The following is a 20,688-nucleotide window of genomic DNA, read 5'->3' as shown; positions in this document are numbered from 1 at the left end:
CCACAGGGACAGAGCGGTAATGACCACAGTGTGTCCAGGCTGTCAGAACAGGAATGAACGGCTGGCTAATTCCTAAAGACACGGGTGGGCAAATACACAGAGATTCACATAGCACCTGTCCGTGTGCCATCTCTCATACATATGTAATTGATGGGCTTTCATGAACTAAAATGAAGCTTGTGTTATGAGGACTTTGGGAAAGATAGTCAATCTCTGAAGTCCAAATTCAAGCGTGTCATTTTATCGAGCACAAGGCTGCTGTGTGAAAGCTTTCACACACAGGCAAGCAGCTGTGGAAAATCTATTTCTCCTCTGTAAACAAATCTCGAACAGTCTGGGGCACACGATTTAATTGCAATGGAATGCATTACAGGCTTTCCCCTGATCATAATAATTATGGGGTTAGAGAAGAATGTTATGTTCTTAATACATTCCCTAAAAGGAAACAGTCTCCTTAGGATCCATAAAGTGCTAAAAATACATTTAAAATTTAATTAAAATTATTATTTTTTCAGCCACATTACCATGTGAGAAAAGCATTATTGCCAAAACAATTAGAAAGTCAATTCATAGAATCTGCAGGCATTTAATCTCTTTTTTCAAGGAGGCAGTTTAATCCCTATTAAGTCTTTCTGAAAATTAGAATCAAGAGCAGTTAATTAATAGCTTCCTAACTCATAGCTTCTCAGAAGAGAAAACAGCTCACTGGGGGAGAAAGAAGAAAAAGAAAACAAAACAAACAAACAAACAGAAAAACAGGCTAGAGTAGAAAAGAAAAAAGACCCTCTAAATTCCACCAAAAGCATTACAATTTGAGCTTATAAACTTTCAACCTACCCAAGGACCTCCCAAGCTTATTCTAAAAGTTTCCAGTTGTACCATCAAGTCTGTGAAATGTCCAGGCTTTGGAAAATGCAGGGCAAATCTGAGCGCATGAGTTGAGGTCTGTACTGACACTCCCAGTGACCTCCAAGTCACAGGGTAGCTGAACAGTGTTGGACAGAGCCATCCCCCATAAAACTGAATAACTGGATGGCAGCAGTTGGACTAGTACTAAGAGTACCACACAGCGATGGGTATGGAGAGATCCTACGGGGGAAAGTAACAGGGATTACTGTCACTATTTGCCCAGTGCTTCTTGTGTGCCTGGAGCTCTTTGGAAATTATTTCACTTGATTCTTGCAGTGACACCACGAGCAATGGAACATCAGTAACAGCAGCAGATGGAAAATAGGGATCACATGTATCTAAAGCCATAGAGTCGCAACTGGAAGAAAGATAGGAGTCAAACTTGGGTCTCTCTGATTTAAAATCCTTAACCATATACCTAATATCACTGCCTTGTCTCAGTCTACCAGCTTTTCACTCTCTGGGAATTTGACGGGTCACTCAGTCTACCAGCTTTTCACTCTCTGGGAATTTGACGGGTGTGACTCAGTCTACTTACTGCCCTGGTTCCTACTCCCTATCCCCACTCAGGCCCATTCTGACCTTATGATAAGGGGGTGGAAATCTGAGTTTGGGGTATCCTGGATCATTTAGGAGAATTACATTTATAAAGTAGGCTCAGATGGTCTAGGGCCATTTATCAGAAAGTGGATGTCCATTGTGGCCATACCACCCCAAAACACCCAATCTTGTCTGATCTTAGAAGCAAGGAAGGGTGAGTTTGAGTCTCATACTGGGCAGGCCTGCCAATTCTCCTGGGATTTCTCATCCATCTGAAGTCCACCCTTGCCTCTGGTCATTCATGATATTCTTTACTCTGAATCATTTTAATAGCATTTTAAAACTAACCTTTTAAAACTGATATAGATCTTCCGATAATATATCCCTGTGTAATATTTAAATTGGGTTAATTTAAACATGTCCATATTCCCAGTCATTTTTTCATTTCTTCGTGATGACACATCCAATATACGTTCTCTTGGCTTTTAAGATCTATGTAATTACTACCAGTGGTCACCTTACTATACAACCTACTTATATTCATTGATCCATTTATCACCCTGTTCACACCAACCCCTCCTCCATACCTTTGCGGCACGTATGTAGTGGCTGGTATTCTATGGTTCAAAAGGATTTAGAAACATGAATTAATACACCTGTATATGCGCATGTATGTGTATTTATATGTGCTTATGTGCCTCTGAGTATATAGCAGTTGGCACTTCCTCGACAGCTACCCACTCCTGAATTCCCATTCCTTCTCTCTTGATCAACCTCATACCATCTCTATGACTAGGCTTTGACTTCACAGTTCTATAGGTCTGAGTATCCTGGCTAATATGGCTATAACCAAAAAGTGTATCTCTTTGACTTTATCTCTCTTCTTTTCTAACACAAAGTAACATTGTTCTTTATTTGGATGGGGAGCTTTCACTCATGATTATGTATCAGTCCTAATTTATTGTTTCCTGCTTGGTTCGTGGAGATTTACTGGCCACTTTTCCTTCACGGTCTAATGTCAATGCAGCTTTTTACTGTCTAAGCAGATGTGAGTCAGGTGTAAATGCTGACCTGCCATCCTCCACACACCTTGAAAGTGATTCTTGCTAAGAAAACAAGATTGAAAGGGTTTTGCGTTTTGTTTCATTCTTGTTATCTTTTTTTTTCTTCTGATAGAGCGCATTGCAAGAAAGAACACTCCATTAATATTTGGACCTGGGAAGAGTCTAATGATTGTTTCTAGGGTGACATTACAACAAAAGCTTTACAGTTATTGCGTTCAGATGGACAGATATTTTTTGACTTATGGTTACAAAATAAGAATTGAAGCCCTTCCACACTGGAAGGCTTTTTTAGCCAACGCAACATTTGAACTTACTTTCCTTCCTCCATCTCCGTATGACCACCTCCTGCTTTGTTGGCAACCAGGATCACAGGAGTTACCCAAGTGGAAAGTGTTATACACATGTGCTTATCGTGACCTGATTCCCATCCACAAGGTAGACAACTTGGCAGGATTTTGGCAGTGCCGTGGAGATGCCTGGGCTGGAGTTCTACTTTTGTCAGCCATTGTTAGATGTCTGATTGTGGGGTTGGAAGCCGAGTGGCTGAGAGTAAAATGAGAACCTAAGAACTCCTGATGGGTAATTCTCACTTCACCTGTGGCAGCGCTGACAGGGTTTAGAAAACCTAGCACCTACTTCTAAGTACTTAAATATTTACTCTATATGGGGAAGAGAGACAGTTTTTAGAGGAGGATGTCTTTATTAACATTTTAATAATACCTACAAGGAAGAAATGTGGCTATAGAAAAAGAGAAAGAGGCATTATTTTTTTTCTATTTGAGAACCCCTGCTAAAGCCCAGTGAGCTATAAAAGGTGTGTTGCCATGGAATTAAGGAGTGTGGTTTTTGCTTGTTTGTTTTGGTACTGAGTCTCAAACTGCAACCTAAGCTGGGCTGGAACTCATTACATATCCCAAGCTGTCCTCAGACTTTCCCATATTCCTTTCTTGGCCTCTGGATAAAAGGGATTTCTTGATGTGAGTGGGGAGCTCAGTGGGTATGAGAGGAGAAGAGACACAATGCTATTTTTTTTAACACTGCAGGATTGGTAGCATTTAGAACTGGAGTCAGTCTTAAGAAGTTGGCAAGTACATTCCAATGATATGTATGAAGGCTCAAATAAAAAAAGTAACATATACCATAGTTCTTTTGAGGGGCTCCGACAGAACTGGAATTGTTCAGTTTACAAGAGTTAAGCTATATTGGACTATAAAATGAAACTCTTCTGAAGCATGTAAATCTAATCATTTTAGGAGTGATGTCAATTTGGTTTTCTAGCTCCCCACAGAGTACCCCTGGGGCAATGGAATCCAAGGCTGGAAGGGCTAAGAGTCTAAGCCAAAGTGAGCCTTTCACAGTTTAGGTATTCCAGGATATCAAGGTCATAAGAAGCTGTAGGATGAATAATAGGAGATAAATATAGTACAGCACCATACTACTAAAAATGTCTATTGTGGATGTGTGCATGTAGGGGTGGTGGTCCTTGCCTTTCACCTTGTCTCTGTCCTCTGCTGCACACGACAGGCTACCTGACCCTTGAGATTCCAGGGATTCTCCTGGCTCTGACTTCCATCTTGCTGAAGGAACACTGGGATTACAAAGGCATACCATCAGGCCCAGCTTTTATTTGGGTTCTTCAGATTTCAACCTAGGTCTTCACACTTGCATAAATTCTTTGCCAACTGACCCATCTCCCCAAATTCCATCCTAAAAGACACATTGCAGTATGTCTTAGCCACTAAGGAAAATATGTATCATGTTCAGGAGAACGATGGTGTTCCATGGATAGTCCAGAGGAGGCGCTAATGTTGGGAAAAGCTGGGCCAGGCTGGGAGCCTCTGGATCCTTCTTATTTTATAGTCTTGTTTTCGTGTGCCAGTGTAGATTTATTCATAATGTATGTCTATGCTTTTGTGTAGGACAGTTGCGTTGTGGAATAATGTTTTTTTTGTACACTGTGAAGGTGTGTCTTTGCCAAGGCACCTTCTTGGCAAAATAAGAATTTGTTTAATAAAAAGCCAAATGGCCATTAGCTAGTCAGGAGGTATAGGAAGGACAGCCAGACACAGAGGACACGAAAAGAAAGGCAGAGTCACCAGGACATGCAGAGGGAGCAAGACATTGTGGAGGACAGGTAAAGCCATACATAAGCCACATGGCAATGTGTAGATTCATAGAAATCAGTGAACTTAAGTTGAAAGAGCTAGATAGTAACAACCCGAAGCTGTGGCAGAGATTTTATAATTAACAAGAAGTCTCCATGTAGTTTTTTGGGAGCTGGCTGGTGGGACCGAAAATTCCAACTACACAGTTGGTTACAGAAAGATGACAAACTACTTAGTTAATATTATGAAGTATTAGTGAAGTTTCTCCAAAATCAGTTTCTGAAGAAAGAACTGAAAGAATAGAAATATTTAGTCAGCAATCTTAGCTTCAAAGAATAATTCTTACTGGCAGAAAATGAATTCTACAATGGGGAAAAGCTAGGTGAATGCTAGTTCAGTCTGTCTAAGATACTTTACTTTTACTTATTCAAATAGCCTTTTGTTTCCTTGGGCATCTGGCAGTTTATCCTTTAACTGACTTTGTGATAATGAGATGCAATATTTTTACAGCAAGTAGAGTCCTCTAAAACCCATTGTGCAACAAGGGTGTAAACGGGTTTAATGGGAACAGCTCTCTAACTTCCAAAACAAAGGGTGCTCGCTTCGGCAGCACATATACTAAAATTGGAACGATACAGAGAAGATTAGCATGGCCCCTGCGCAAGGATGACATGCAAATTCGTGAAGCATTCCATATTTTTTTGAAAGCAGTGCTATGGGGGAAGTTCATAGCACTAAGTGCTCATATGAAGAAACAGGAGAACAGTTATACCAGAGAATTAACATCACAGCTAAAAGCTCTAGAACACAAAGAAGCAAACTCCCCCAGGAGGAGTAGACGCCAGGAAATAATCAAATTGAGGGCTGAAATCAATAAAGTAGAAACCAGGAAAACAATACAAAGAATCAATGCAACAAAGAGTTGGTTCTTTGAGAAAATCAACAAGATAGACAAACCTTTGTCCAAACTTACCAAACAGCGGAGAGTGAACACGCAAATTAACAAAATCAGAAATGAAAAGGGGGACATAACAACAGACTCTGAGGAAATCCAGAGAATCATTAGGTCATACTTTGAAAACCTATACTCCACAAAATTCGAAAATTTAAAGGAAATGGATGACTTCCTGGACAGCTATCATTTGCCAAAACTAAATCAAGAACTTCCAAAACAAAGGAAAACAAAGATACAAGGAAAAAACTATGAAATGAATATGCATTTAATGCAAACACATTTCACTTAAAGCAAAACATTTATTCTTAGAATGTCCATTAAATGCCAGTAGTGATGAAAAGAATCTGCAGCCCAAGAGAGGCTGCAGATCTGAAATACAAATTTAGCATTTAAATGTAATTAAATGCTCAGTGCTATTCACAGCTGACCCTCATTAATTAATTTTTTAGGACAATTAAGAATTAATTAAGAAATAGTGACTGTTCGTAGTAGCCATCTCACATAAAAATCACAGTACATCTTTCTAGCTGTTTATGTGGTATTTACGTGGTGAGATAAATAGCAACTTATACATTTCTGTGTGTTCTTTTAAGAAGGACCAGTGGTGACAAAGGAGGCCAGTGCTGTGTTGTGGGGGAACATGTCATTAGCTGATCCATCATTCACAGCCAAGCTGCAGAGATAGGAGCTAGGTGGTTAAAAACAAATGAGCTTGAGGCACCTGCTACAGACCCAGAAATGCTTCCCGGAGTTGATGAATCATACCAGGATCCCCTCTCTTCCACCTCTGAAGCCTTTGGCCTTCTTGACAATAGGTGGGGAACCCTTCACTCCTTCGCCAACTATTTAAGCTGGTAAGAAGGCCTAATTCCGGGCAACGTGGAGCATGAGGCTTGAATTAGTTCTTGTTTAATTTCAGACAGTAGACGAATAAGCTTTCTGCTGTTGTGCTAAGGTTAAATGGCTGCTCAGAATGTCACAGCTCTTACCATTCACCCATCATTGCACAGCGAGGCAGCTGCCAGCTGACTCTTGCTAGCACCACTTGCACAGAGGACTTGTTCATTCTGCTGATTATCCGGAATCCCTACCGTGCATCCAGACTCTGGAGAAAGAGTGGTGGGCACACCTTCTCAGGTCCCTGCCCTTGTGGATCTTGAATGCTAGTGGAAGTGAGGCCAACTGGAAAAGAAGGATGTATCTAAAAACACGGGGGAGTGTGCAGACGAAAATTGAGAAGCAAAACCAAAAGCTTCTCCTTCCCCCAGTTCTGATTTTAATGCAGTGGCGACTGTTGTGGGTAGGTGAGGGGTATCTCAGGGTGTTTTCACTGTTTTGTCTTTGGAGTGAGTGATACACAGTGTAGTCATGGATGGAAGTGACAAATTCATCAGCACAATCATAGCTAGGATCTCCTAAGTGCTTTCTGGGATCTGCAGCTTGTACTAACACTTACATGCACTATCTTATCAAGAATTCACAGTGATTCTGCAATTATTATTACCCTCGTTTTTCAGATGAGCAAACTCCAGCTTAAAGGCGATAATGATAATTATAAGCAAAGGAGTCAAACACAAGGCTCTGAAGTCTGCCTTGTGTTGAATTCATCGTCCTGAAGGATAGGAGAGAAGGCCCGGGAGATGAGATCAAGGGCTCCGGATGACACGGAAGTTAAGAGGCAGCACTATGAAGCTCTGCGAGAGACCCCTACCCATACCATCACTTACATCTCTTTCTAGGAACTTCTTACATGAACTCGTGCCTTTTGAAAGCCCTTATATTTACACATGCCTCAAAATTATACAACTCCTGGGATAGTTAACTTCATTAACTTGACATGGCTTAGAATCACCTGGGGAAGAGAGTCTCAGTGAGGGATTGTCTACACTGGGGTGTCCTGCGGACATACCTTTTGGAGACTGTCTTAATTAAACTAATTGATGTAGGAAGGTTCATTTACTGTGGGAAGCACCATTCCCCAGAGGGTTCTGAACTTTATAAGAATAGAGAATTTGAGCTGAGTAGCAGACAAGCAAGCACCACACATGTGTTTTGTTTGTTTTCTCTTGATTGTGGGTGTAATATGACCAGACCTTTCAAGATTTCTCCACAGTAATGAATTAAAGCCTGGAATGGTAAGGTCAAATGAACTCTTTTCCCCCCTGAGTTTCTTTTTGTCAGGATATACATGTATATGTTGTATATGTATATAATGCATATGTATACCACAGTAACCAAAATGAACCAGAATACCTTTCTTGCTTACACCTGGTTTGCTCTGCCCATGGCCAGCAGTTTGCGTGGATGCTTTCTGACATTCCTAATTTTTAGAATTCTTTCTCCATGGAGAAATGACTCTTGCATCAGGAATTTTTCTTTCCACACAAACTGCCTGTCTGGCTCAGTAGCTATCTAAGATTCAAATGACTTCATCAAAACTAAACAAGAAATAATGCTTTTGTGTCTTCCATAATGAATATTTTCTCATCAGATCAGTTAACGAAGATCTTAGTATATGGCTGTTCACCTTGTGTTGGGGGCACAAAGGTCCTTGTGTCCACAGCGCTCTAGGGAAAACCATGAATGTTAAACATGCAGGGGGAATTCTTCAAAGGAGGAACTACCTGTTTTCTGCCAAGAATGCTGGGAGTGGACATTGTCAATGTCCTAGTGACTTTTTGCTATCAGTACAGGCAGACCTCATCACCTTTTGCTATAGAGGCAAACCTCACCCAAAGCCCCCAAAGTATTTATCTGAGACTGTCCTTCCCTAGACCATTATCTCTAGCTCCCAGTTAATAGAACACAGTGTATTTTATGGTCTGCTAACCTCTATGCTGTCTCTGTCAAAGACCACTCTAGATTATAGGCCTCTTAGGTATAGAATGCCCCCCTCAAGGTCACATATACTTTGAAAGGAGTTTCTATGTAGTCATACCTTAAGCTTTATTGTACACCTGAAATTGGAATGATTGTTGCCTGGAAACTTTTCTCCAAATTCTATTATGTTTAAATATGCTGATGTCCAACCATTTAGCCTTAAACTCTCTAGAAATTTTGATCCAGGTTGATGAAATCAATCTGAGCTTAGTTTTCACTCTTATGCTTTGTGGATGGCTGACCACCTTGACACCTTCAGAGATCCCCCCAATTCTGCTTGAATCCCTGCATTGACAGGAAACTCATCCCTTGTCCCAGTAGTTCAACCAAATGAATTTCTGGGAAAGCATGCATTGAGCATCCATCGTATTCATAAAATGATCCAAGGAAAATTTTTAAACAAAAGATTGTGATAGACTTGAGCAGGCTAGAATATGGAAACTAGGGCTTGACCAACAAGTTGTGTAAGAGCTAAGGGAACAGGATGTTGGATTCCAGTTGTGATGCTCGGATAGATCAAGACAACCAAAGCAAATCCCCTAACCGAAGACTTTCATACTATTACAAAACCTTAAAAAACAACAAGACAGGAGTAAGTACTAATACTGCCTCCATTATTCATCATAAAATGACCACTGCCTGTCATACAGCTTCCAATGACACTCCGGTGGCTGTATCATTTGTGAGCGCACAGTGATTTCTCATCTTTATTTTTATTTTGTCTTTATGATGACAGTGAATACCTTTTGATGTACCTGTTTGGCATGTGTGTATCTTCACTGCAACATTTTTTTTTTGAGATAGGGTTTCTCTGTATTGCTTTGGAGCCTGTCCTGGAACTCTCTCTGTAGACCAGGCTGGCCTCGAACTCACAGAGATCCGCCTGCCTCTGCCTCCCGAGTGCTGGAATTAAAGGCCTGCACCACCAACGCCCGGCTGCAACATATTTCTTAGTTTGTCCATTTTTTTTGTTGTGTTGCTTCCCTTTAATTAAGTTGTGTAGGGTACAAGTCTTTTCTCAGTAAGTTTATTTTCTCATCTATAGTTTTCATTTTGAATGCTAGCTTGCACTGAACAAAATCTTTTAATTTTGATGAAATTCAACTTTTAATGGCTAGTACTTTTAGCAATGTGTGTCTTAGAAATGTCCACCTAACCTCAGACCAAAAGATCTTCCTCATATATTCTTCTATCATCACTATAATTTTATATTTTTGCTTCATTTTTTTTCTCTAGCTTAATTTTTTTGTGTGTGTATGATATGAAGTAAGAATGAAGGTTCACTTTATTGTCCCATAAGTCTATCTGTTTCAGCACTATTAGGTGGGAATAATACACCCTACCCACTAAACAGCCTCAGACTTTTATAAATATTTAAATGACAATGTGTGGCTCTGGTTCAGTGGTTCTCAACCTGTGGGTTATGACTCCTTGGGAGCGGTGTGTTCAAATGTCCCTTTTAGAGGGGTCACCTAAGACCATCAGAAAACACAGATATTTACATTACAGTTTATAACAGTAGTAAAATCAGAGCCATGAAGTGGATAATTTTATGGTTGGCTCACCACAACACGAGGAGCTTTATTAAAGGGTCGCAGCATCAGGAAGGTTGAGAACCACTTCTGTTCCTTGGCTGTGTCTTCTCTTAGGACGTGACTGCAACATAACACACCGTGGAGAATGCTACAGGGTAGCAGGAAGTGCTGAGCCCTTAAAATCAGACGAATCGCTTCATGTATTGACTTCTTTTCAAAATTGTTCTGGTTAATCAATACCCATAGATTCTTCAGGTAGATGGATTTTAGCATCAGTTCACTGTTTTGTTTCCTCCTCTTTTGTGTGCATGCGCAGTGCGCACACGCGGTGCAGACGCACCATGTGCGGTTGAGCATGCTGCGGTGCACATATGAGCGGAGGCAGGAGGGGACGGTGTGTCGTTCCCACCTTTCTCTTGAGACAGAACCTCTCACTGAACCTGGAGCCGGGCTGGCGGCCACTCTGTCGTCTCTCAGCCTTGAGATTGATTGATGGTGTTGTTTAGGTTTTCCATATTCAGCTATTTTTTTTTCTTGATAGAGGTATGGTCACATTTGCCACAGGCCTCCTGAAGGCGGTAGACCTTAGACCCATAGCGATGACACATGTGATTATTAGGGCACTTTCCAAATAACGGTGTTCCCTCCTTATCTCACTTCCACGGCCCAGACCAAAGAGGTCCTTTAGATATTTTTAATTATTTTTTTCATTAATTAATTTTTTTCATTTATTTTACATACCGACCACAGCTTCCCCTCCCTCCTTTTCTGTTCCCCCCACCCACCCATGCCTTCCTTATACCCTCCTCCCCTTCTACCCTTCCACCATTCAGAACAAGACAGACCTCCATGGGTGGATCATCAATTTGAGGCAGGACCAAGCTCCTCCCCTGCATCAAGGCTGGGCAAGGTAATCCAAGGGTGGGGAACAGGTTCCCCAAAGCCAGCTAAGAACTCCAGGGACAGGTCCTGATCTCGCTGCTAGACCTCAAAGTCAGACCAAGTTACGCAAGTGTCACTCACATGCAGAAGGCCTAGGTTGGTTCCACGCAGGCTCCCTAAGTCCATGAGCTCCAGAGAGCTCAGGCCAGCTAGCTGTCTCTGTGCTCCCCCACCCGGACTCATACAGTCTAGTCTCCCTTTCTCCAGCAGGGCTCCAGGAGCTTAGCCCAGTGCTTGGCTGTGGATCTCTGCATCTGCTTCCATCAGTTGCTGGATAAAGGCTCTCTGATGACAATGCACTCTTTCAGGCTTTTAAATTGTGACCAGATCGTGAGCCTTACCCATCCTCCCTTCTTACATAAGCACGCGAAACTGCAGATTTCCATCTGAGTACTGCTTACACTCACCTCATTTTTAAATTCAGTTGGGTAAGCCTGTCTTTTGGTTGAGATGTTTGAGTACAATCCTGCCACCTTCGTGTCTATCTTATATTTCATTTAACCTTTTTTTTCTTCAATTTCTCTTATTTGTATTCAAAACTATTTATTATCAGCAGTATTAGTATTAAGAGCAGGGAGAGAGGGAGGGGAGGGGGGAGAAGATATTAGAGATGTGTGTTTGTCATCCCCTGTGTGTGGAAGTCAAAGGACAACTTTTAGGAGTTGGCTCTTGCTTTCCAAACTGACCAGGCAGGGTTTCTCTTGTTTCTGCCGTGCAGTGTCCTCCATGCTAGCTGTCCCACGAGTCTCTAGGTGGCTAGCCTGTCTCTGCCTCCCATCTTGCAGAAGAATTGCAGTTAGGACCAACTACTGATTGGATGGATAGTGGATAGGACTACAGATGCATAGCTCTGACACCTGGCTTTTTTTTACATGGGTTCAAACTCAGGTCTCCAGGCTTGCACAGCCTGTTACATAAGTTTTAAGATTCTTTGAAACTTGAGTTTGGCTACATAGCCCAGGCTAGCCTGAAACGTGTGATCCCATCGCCTCAGCTCGGCAAATGCTGGGATGACAGGCCATACATATGCTATTGCATCTGATCCTTCCTCTCTTTTAATTGGAGTTCATTTCTCCCTAAGTTGTGGTCTATCTTACCTATGGCTTATTATTTATAACTTACCTTTTAGCTGTTGCTCTAGAATTTATTATATTCACCATAAGGAATGACAGTCTCTGCTAGGTTTGTCCTTCATGTGTTTTTGAATGTTACAATAGTATGCTAGCATATTTTTTCTCTGCAATAGTTGTCCTACATTTACTTCCTTGTATTTATAAACCCCATATGTATTATTGTTTTTGCTTTATGGAATCACATACTTTTTGAAAGATGTTTCATAGGCCAGAATGCCTTTTAGATTTACTGACTTATTTATCTACTTATAAATGCTCCAATTTTCTCTCTTTTTTTAAACATAAAGTAACTTTTATTGGTTATCAGTTATCAGAAATTCTGTCCTGTTTTGGAAGTTCTGTGTCAGACCTGGCATAGTTTTATTTCCACTTGACATGCTTTCTTTAGCTGTTCTCGTCATATGGGTTTTTTCTGAGGAAGAGTCTGATCTTCCCATTTCGTTTGTCAAAAAATGTGTCTCAGAAAAATTTTAATTTGATTATAATTTTCAGGTGCATTTTTGCTGATTGCTCTATGTTGGTGGGGTTTTGTTTGAGTACTTTAAAGATGTCATTTATGGCTTCCACAAGACACTGCAATTTCTTATAAAAGCAATGATTATTCTTATCGTGCTCACTTTTACACAACATTTTTTTTTATCTGGAAGTTTTAGAGGCATTCTTACGGCTGCTTCCAGTCAGGTTGGAGACAGTGGCTTACATGTTCATTCTGCTTGGTTTTATTGAGTTCCCTGCCTATGAGTGTGGAGTTATTGATGCACTGAAAAACCTTTGGGTATTAATAGTTCATTTTCGTTTCTTGTTCTAACACCACCCTGGCAGTTTTGGAGAGTCCAGTTTTACATGTTGTACTGGTTGAACCTATTCAATTACCATAGAGATTTTAATTTTTATTAATCTCTCCCACCCCACACCTCGTCTTCATTTTGAATTATTTGTATTATCACGTTTTGAAGTTCAGTAGTCGTGTACTTGATTCAATGTGCTTACGTGCTCATTAATTTTAAATCTTCACACGCTATGTACTTTATTTGTATCATGCCAAGGGACTATAGTTTCTATCTCCCTTCTCATTGCAGTTTTTCCTTCTCTTAGTCTCCAAATAACATGAAAATAATAATCAATGTAAATTAATAACATAGAAAGGTATGTTTTTATATGTAGTATGATAGCCGTTTATGTATTTTGTCAGCCAGTTTCACCAGCACTTTCTGGATCTGTGTTCTCTCGGCTCTTTCCTCTGTGGTCAGATTTTCTTCCTTTTTCTTGTCTAGTAATTTTTTTTTTGATCGAATAGGAGACGCTCTGTGTTTTCTATTGTTGAACGTCTGTATTTTCCTTTAAAGACTATTCAACATGTGTATTTGTGGTTGCTATATCTAGCACAGTCATGAGCTAGTTGAGCCCCCTCCCCCACTGAAGAGAGGCCCTTCTTGAGGTCTCTGTTGAATACACTACAGACTCAATCATTCCTTCACTGCAGTAGATCGTGATTCAGGTTTTGCATGTCCTTCTGGCTCTGGGCCTTGTTAAGCCTTCAGTTCTTTGAAAGCTGGTTTTGTTTTTTTCTGAGTCTTACGGAATTTTACCTAATAGATGCCCATTTCAGCATTCATCAAAAGAGGATTTGCACCGATTCCTGCAGGTCTTTTTCAGCATGGCCCCTTTTGTCTGGAACACACACGCACTCTCTGATTAGACGTTTGGTTTTTGTGAAGACACCACTGTGCTATACTCAGATTTCCCCTTTCTGTTCCATGACCCACAATATGCCTCCAGGGAGAAAATTGGGGAACTATTGGGGCAAACATTTGCTTCCTTTTGCTTGGGGGTCACAGTCCTGCTTTTCGTGTTGTCTAATATATTAAAATAGTTGGTAGAATCTGCCCAGTTTTTCTGCTTTCAATGCCTTTTACAGCCCAAGGGATCAGTTTTTACTAGCTTCCTGAACCTAGACTAGGCACTACCATCCATTTCTCTTGCTCCTACATTTCAGCATCTGGGACAGTTTCTTTGCCAGCATCATGCTGTGTGCTTAGTATCACAAACGATAGGGCAGCCTTGCTGATTCTGAATCTTGCAATGTGTAGCAGCTGGCGAGGAATGGTAGTTTACAGCTCTGAGCCTTAGTCTCACATCTGCAGTATGGGAATGTTAAATAATTGCACCTAACTTTCTGGTTTGATTATCAGCGACGAATGTCTTAGAATGTTGCTTGCCACATGGCAAGGCCCACCATGATAGTGTCTGTTAGTGGTATCCTTACCACTCCTAGAGTCCAGTTGGTTGATCTTTCATTGTTTGGTAAATAAGATTCTGTACTCCATCTCTCTGGGATAATCATAAACACAAACTAATATTAAGCTCCTAGGCTGTGAAGAAAAGGCCTTTGGCAAAAGCTGCTTTTGGTTGACTAAACAACCGAGAGGGTTGTTTAGTGCACCTTGTTTTTATCTTACCATCCAGGTTCATGCTGACAAAGATAGGTGTAGAGAGAGCATGTAACAAGGAGATTTTTATTGGCACTGCACTAGATCCTCTGAAGTAACATGGGAGTGAGCCTATCTGTAAATCAAAGAATCTTTTTGTAGAGCAAATGATTACCCACCAATTTGTTTGTGCCAAAACCTGAAGTCGGGAAAGCACCACCTATAACGGAGCTGAGAGAGAGAGCTGATAAATGTTCGATGTTCAGGCTTGGGTGCCTTGTGCAGCTATTTTGAGCCACACAAGAACTGCTCTCGGGAACATCTTCCCTGGAGTTTTGAAGGGATTCTTGCGAAAGCGGAGGCCCCATATTTACACACATTATGCAAAGGTTTGTTAGCTACTCCTGTGTGTTCTCAGGCAGTCTGCATGAGTCACGTAGTTAAGAATCAAATCATTGGAGTTTTAACATAAACCTCTTTGGTATTTATTCTGCAAACCACCCATGCGTGGCCCCCACTGTTGTTCCTCTGTCTTGAGAGTAGCCTTGCCTCTTGTGCCCAGGGAGCCCCCTCTGTCTTGGTCCTGGATTAAAATGGCCATCTGCCGGGTAATCCTAGCAAAGATACGGGCGTGATCTGAAGTTCGTGTCTTGTAAATGTTTAACGACAGTCTTCAGAGGATCGAGGGATGAAGAAGTAACTAAAACTCATACTCCTGACTAGATACAGTGCAGAGGTCTGTGTGGTATCAGACATGTGTCAAAGTAACCTCCCACTATTGTACAGTTAGTGCCAGAGAATAGCACATCACTCACCACCCTGAGCATTCTAACAGCATCAGCCTGATGACTAACACTTTGAATTTAAGCAATCTTTCTTCCAGAAAAAGATCAATGCCTTTGTTTCTTATCCATTGCCACAATATTTGGGAAAGGGGGAGAAGAAGTTCTGTTTTCTATTTGCATTCCTTTTAGGTACAGTTCAAGAGAGGGAGAGAGAGTCAGAGATGGCTAGACCCATTTGCTTGAGATCACATAGTAACACAGACACAGATCCTAAGACAATCTTGGATTTTGAACCACTGATCTTACAATCATATTGTTAAGGGTAGAATCTAAACATTTTAAGTTCGCTGTGCTATACCCTCTCTGATGCAAGCAACTACCCAGCTTTGTCATTGCAGCATGAAAACCATCATATGTATACACACATGTATCGATGGATATGTATAATGGATTTTTTTTTTGTTTTTAGGAGACAGGGTTTCTCTGTATTGTTTTGGAGGCTATCGGTCCAGCCCGGCCTCGAACTCACAGAGATCCACCTGCCTCTGCCTCCCGAGTGCTGGGATTAAAGGCGTGCGCCACCACCACCCGGCTATAATGGATTTTTAATGGAATTATGTACATACATTACATATGTTATGTATAGCACTAGATGTAATAAATATCCGTCCTCATATACTTTGTAACCAAAACAAACATTTAGCTCAGAGACGGTGGTTTACAAACAACCCTTGTGCTAATTCACGACCCGTGGTAAACGCACCTCCTTCATGCAGTAAGAACAGTCACATGATAGCACAATGCAGGGTCTGTTCACGTTCCCTGTACCATCACCTGACGACCAGGAGACCCCTCCTAAGCTACGAGGAAATGAAGAGGCGAACTTACCGACTCAAGGCCAGGTGGCACTGGAGCATGAAAGCTATTGCACATGTCTCCTGACTTCCCTTCCTTGTCTGGCAGCTCTTTTTCATGGGAAACTCTTGCCTTTGCTTCATTTTCGCACTGGAAACCCTAGCAATGCAGGCGCTGAATGACTCGCCTGTGCATTCATCTGTGAAGGACCATGTCAGAGATGGAACTACCATCTGCCGGCTTCACAGGGGCTTTCTGGCTTGTTACACTGCTAGACTTTCTCAGAAACGACACAGGTGGAGCTGGTGAGACCTTTGTAGTGCACTGAAGTTCACTACGGCGATGCCAAAGGATCTTCTGAATTTACCAAAAGTACCCTGATAAACTGACGAGGAGGACTACTGGGCGCTGAGTGGCCTTTAAGATGGGTGTCTAGGAGCCATGATTTCTAGGATCTCTTCTAGCTCTTTAAGAACAGCGTAGGTGCTGGGGCCACTAATGGGCTTGCCTTGCCTGCAGCCGAGGGATTCTTGGAACACAGCACACTGAGTACTAAAGCCAGAAAGGTCCCAGGCAACTGCATCTATCTGTTCGAAATAACTAGTTAGTAAATGTTTGTTGAATGACTTGACAGCTGCCGGTAAACTATTCATCCCCAGAGGTGACTCTCATCTGGAACGGGCACTGGAGGAATGGGGGAAAGAAAACAGTTGTTTCTAGTGTCCTCGAGACACCCAACTCATGATTATAGAAAACCAGATCCTGCTGCATGAAATATCAATATATATTTACATCATAAAGGCAAATATTTCAGTTTGGATGGTTAGTGTACCTCTCCCTCTCGCTGGTGAAAACTGTATTTCATTTAGTCAGACCATAAGAGAAGGCACTGGAAAGGGTTTCACAGAGGCTGTGTTCTATAGAGAGCCCAGCACAAGCTACAGATGATTATCAAGTTCAACAGAGTAGCCGGTTGCCAGTGTGGGTTCCGTAACAATCGCAGAATTCAATAGTTTTGGGGCCAAATATCACCTGGAGAATTCCCTCACACTTCCAGTCTCTACCTGCCTTTGAAGAAGATTGTAAATGTGAGCTGCCTTGGAGATTTCCTTGGATTTCTCAGGTTTGGGTACAGGGGTTTCTGTGGGTCCCACTGGAACCTGGGAGTCCTCTGTAAGTTCTTTTGTTAGTAGTATTTGGTCTTCCCCCAAAAGGGACTTCATTTACATTGCAGGTCAACCCTCTCCTTGCTCAGCAGAAAATTATAAACACCAAAGGATATACAGCCTCGCAATGGAACAGCTGCTAACACACACACCTCGGTGTTGAGAACCACAAATGACCAAAAATGTCTGAGAAAGGCTTCGCACAGGACCTCAGACTCCTGTTTCTGCAGACACTTCCCGACTGAAAGCCATACAGTTTCCATTTGCAGCTGGTGACTGTTTACCTAAGACCTTGGTCATGAATATTTGGTTTAAATATGCATCAGTGAACTCGGCTACCATTACATGCTCGCCAAGAGCAGTAATGTGTCTGCCTGGCTCTCCACAGTCCAAATTCACAGCATACATTCTCTCTGTCTGGCAGGCAGCCTTAAGGAATTCAGACATCTAGTTAGCTTTTCCCCATTTCCTCCCAAACCACAGATAAGCTATAGTTTTTAAGACCTAGATATCTGTAAATTTTTTCCTCTGGAATTCTTACTGTGGCCTTCATGTTTTCTTGTTCCTTTTGAACCCATTGCTCAAGAACAGACCCACCCCCTTCTGCCTCATTTCTTTTTTTTAAATAAATTTTTATTTAAATTAAAACCAATCTTATTTTATATACCAACCCCACCTCCTCTCCCTCCTGTCCTCCCATGACCCCCACCAATGTCATATCCCACCCCCATCCACTCCCCAAGGAGGGTGAGACCTCCCATGGGGATCATCAAAGTATTTCACATTTGGAACAGGACCTAGGCCCTCTCCCATGTATCTAGGCTGAGAGAGTATCCCCTCTATAGGAAATGGGCTCCCAAAGCCCATTCATGCACTAGGGATAAATACTGGTTCCACTGCCAGAGGCCCCATAGACTGCCCAGTGCTCCTAACTGACATCCATGTTCAGGGGCCCTGGTTCGGTCCTGTGCTGGTTCCCCAGCTGCCAGACTGGGGTCCGTGAGTCCCCGCTAGCTCAGGTCAGCTGTTTCTGTGGGTTTCCCCAGCCTGGTCTTGGTCTCTCATTTCTTATCTTCTGATTTTCCTTGACTCCATCGTTCTCCCTTTACCATCCCTCGCCCATCAGCGTCCCTCATTTTCCTCTGCGTCTCACATTCTTCGTTTATGTCCTCCTCTTCCATGCACAAATCTTTCCCCTCTCTTGGCTCCTGTGCTTTGTTTTGCACTTGAAATTCCCTCAAGAATTTGTAACTACACCGTTTTATTTCGCCAAAGCCGGTTATTCAAGGTAGACACTCCATTTCCTTACTGTGTGGTGACAAAGAAGTCACGACACAAATGAACCTAACGCTGGCTGGGATGACAGACAGAAAGCCAGTCGGTATCTCAGTGCCGGTGAGACTAGGAAGCAGGTGGTGTGGGTAATAATACCTGGCAACACTGTGCTCACCGATAACTCAGCCCGTTCGTGCCTGAAGAAAATCAATTTATCTTCTCCTGAATGCCAAACGAAGGCTCCGTCAGGTAGTGATCTACTCTTTGGCGAACAAATGCTAAAATATTGCGGGGGCTCAGCGAGACCACCATGGGGTTCACCTGAAGATCTGTGTGCACCTGAGTTAGCAAAGGCTATTCATACCAGAGTCACTCCTGTCTATCATCGGCTGAAGTGCTCCAACTATTCTCTAGATGCACAAACATTCTGCTAACATAAAATTGGGGTAACACGGGCCCATAGGCTAGAAGCAAACTGCTCCTCTGGGTTGGTAAGCCTTCAATAGATTCTCTGCATTTTCAGACTCATACCTGCTGTTAATAGCTTTTGATTACAAAACACAGCAGTTGGGCAGTGGGGGTACCAATAATTGCATTGGAAATTAGCTTTTGCCATGCATTGTATAGCCCAGGCTGTGAGCTCTGCAAGCAGAAGGTGGCATCGGAGTAACTTTCCAGCAGGATGCTACCTGAAACAGCTCTTGCCTCTCCTCCCATGCTGCCTTTCCCCTCTCTTTGACTTAGCATAGTTCAGTTGTGAAGCAGGCTAGAACAGAAGACAGGTGGAGGGCTGCACATAGAAACTGTCCAGGAAGAACTCTGGCTTTGGTCTTGTGCTCTCTTGTACTTCAGAACAGAAACACTATACTCGCTGAACCACAAACAACACAGGGAAACATAATGAGGTTTACGAAGCTGAGAGGGAGGAACTGAGGCAGGCCAGAGCCAAGGAAACAAAAACGAGGACATTGTTTTTAAGGGGACTGCAAAAATGTTCAACTAGAGGGGAGAAAATGCCTACCTAGAATTCGCTGGGGATGAAAGGATGCGTCATTTCAATGCTGACAACTGGCAGTGACATCACTGTGGCAGACACAGAAAAATAAATAGATTTAGGATGAGGGATGACTAAACATTTGATAGTTTCACTTCATGCAGAGAAATACACTGGATCTACCGGAATAAAATTACTAGCTACCAGACAAAATAGTGACACAGAGAAAAGTATTGCCTTATTTAATCCCACACATGCCGGTGCTGTGGAAGTCACTGCATCTTTTAGAGATGAGCAAAATGCTCAAGGAGATAAACATCCCAACTTCAAGTAGTGGCTCAACACAGGCCGAACTTGGAGGCCAACTCTAGTCCCTCCCCCACAAACTGCGGTGTCTTGTGGGACAAAGCCCTAGCATGCTCTAGAATGGAAACTAGCACTTACGGATCACCAACATGTGACATCCACTTTGGAAACATCCTCTCACTTTGATCACAGACAATAATCCCAATTTCACTAACAGGTAGAAGGGTTGACTGACACTAGTGTCAGGCCTCTTCAAAGGACAATTCAAGTCACCACCAATGCCCACTGCGGCGCCTGTGTAGGTAGGGATACGGACCTTGAGCAGTTCTCATCATCCCTGAACAGGGAGCTATCGTTTGGAAGCTCTAGGGGAAGAAACCAAGTAGAAACCCCAATGAGACTCCTTGTCTACACGCCTATTGCTTTCATGGTGGGTGCTTTGGTGTCCTTTCTGGGGCCAAATGGCACAACATTAAATGTCCCCAACAGATGGAATGAAACTGCTCTTTAGGACAGATCTGAATTTTAGTAAATTAAAAATCCACAGTGTAAGGTCATAGCTTTCCGTATCTTTCTACCAGTCTAGATCAGAGGCCACTACGTACGTTCCTTTTCTTGATTTGGGGCTCCAGGGGAAGACTAGAGACAAAATGTACTGTGCACCAGGTTGAGAAACAGGCGTGATCATCTCCAGTTGGTGTAGACAGATCAGGTGACGTGTTCAAGGCCACTCTCTGTTAGGAATGGACCACAGGGGTTGGCTACATATAGAACCCGCCACCCCATAGCTTCCATCTCATATGCAAAACTGACCT

At 42.3% G+C, this 20,688-nt stretch overlaps 1 protein-coding gene and 1 non-coding gene across 4 annotated transcripts in view; one reads left to right on the top strand and one right to left on the bottom strand.

Annotated features, from left to right (window-relative positions):
• The window catches only part of Cpq (carboxypeptidase Q), a 400,249-nt gene that overhangs the window by 47,442 nt on the left and 332,119 nt on the right, over positions 1-20,688 (bottom strand). The window contains exon 8 of one of the 3 annotated variants that reach the window (XM_040730421.1): positions 19,595-19,656. The exons of the other annotated variants lie outside the window; for them this stretch is intronic. Coding sequence (XP_040586355.1) covers positions 19,595-19,656 — 62 coding nt within the window. The remainder of the gene's footprint in view (positions 1-19,594; positions 19,657-20,688) is intronic. 3 annotated transcript variants of the gene reach the window in all.
• Positions 5,213-5,319, top strand: LOC121133748. Its single transcript, XR_005870725.1, has one exon. It is a non-coding gene; the product is annotated as a U6 spliceosomal RNA (small nuclear RNA).

The sequence above is a fragment of the Mesocricetus auratus genome, unplaced genomic scaffold, assembly GCF_017639785.1.
Source record: "Mesocricetus auratus isolate SY011 unplaced genomic scaffold, BCM_Maur_2.0 Super-Scaffold_100023, whole genome shotgun sequence".
Lineage (NCBI taxonomy): Eukaryota > Metazoa > Chordata > Mammalia > Rodentia > Cricetidae > Mesocricetus > Mesocricetus auratus.
This window is presented reverse-complemented; position numbering and strand designations above follow the sequence as displayed.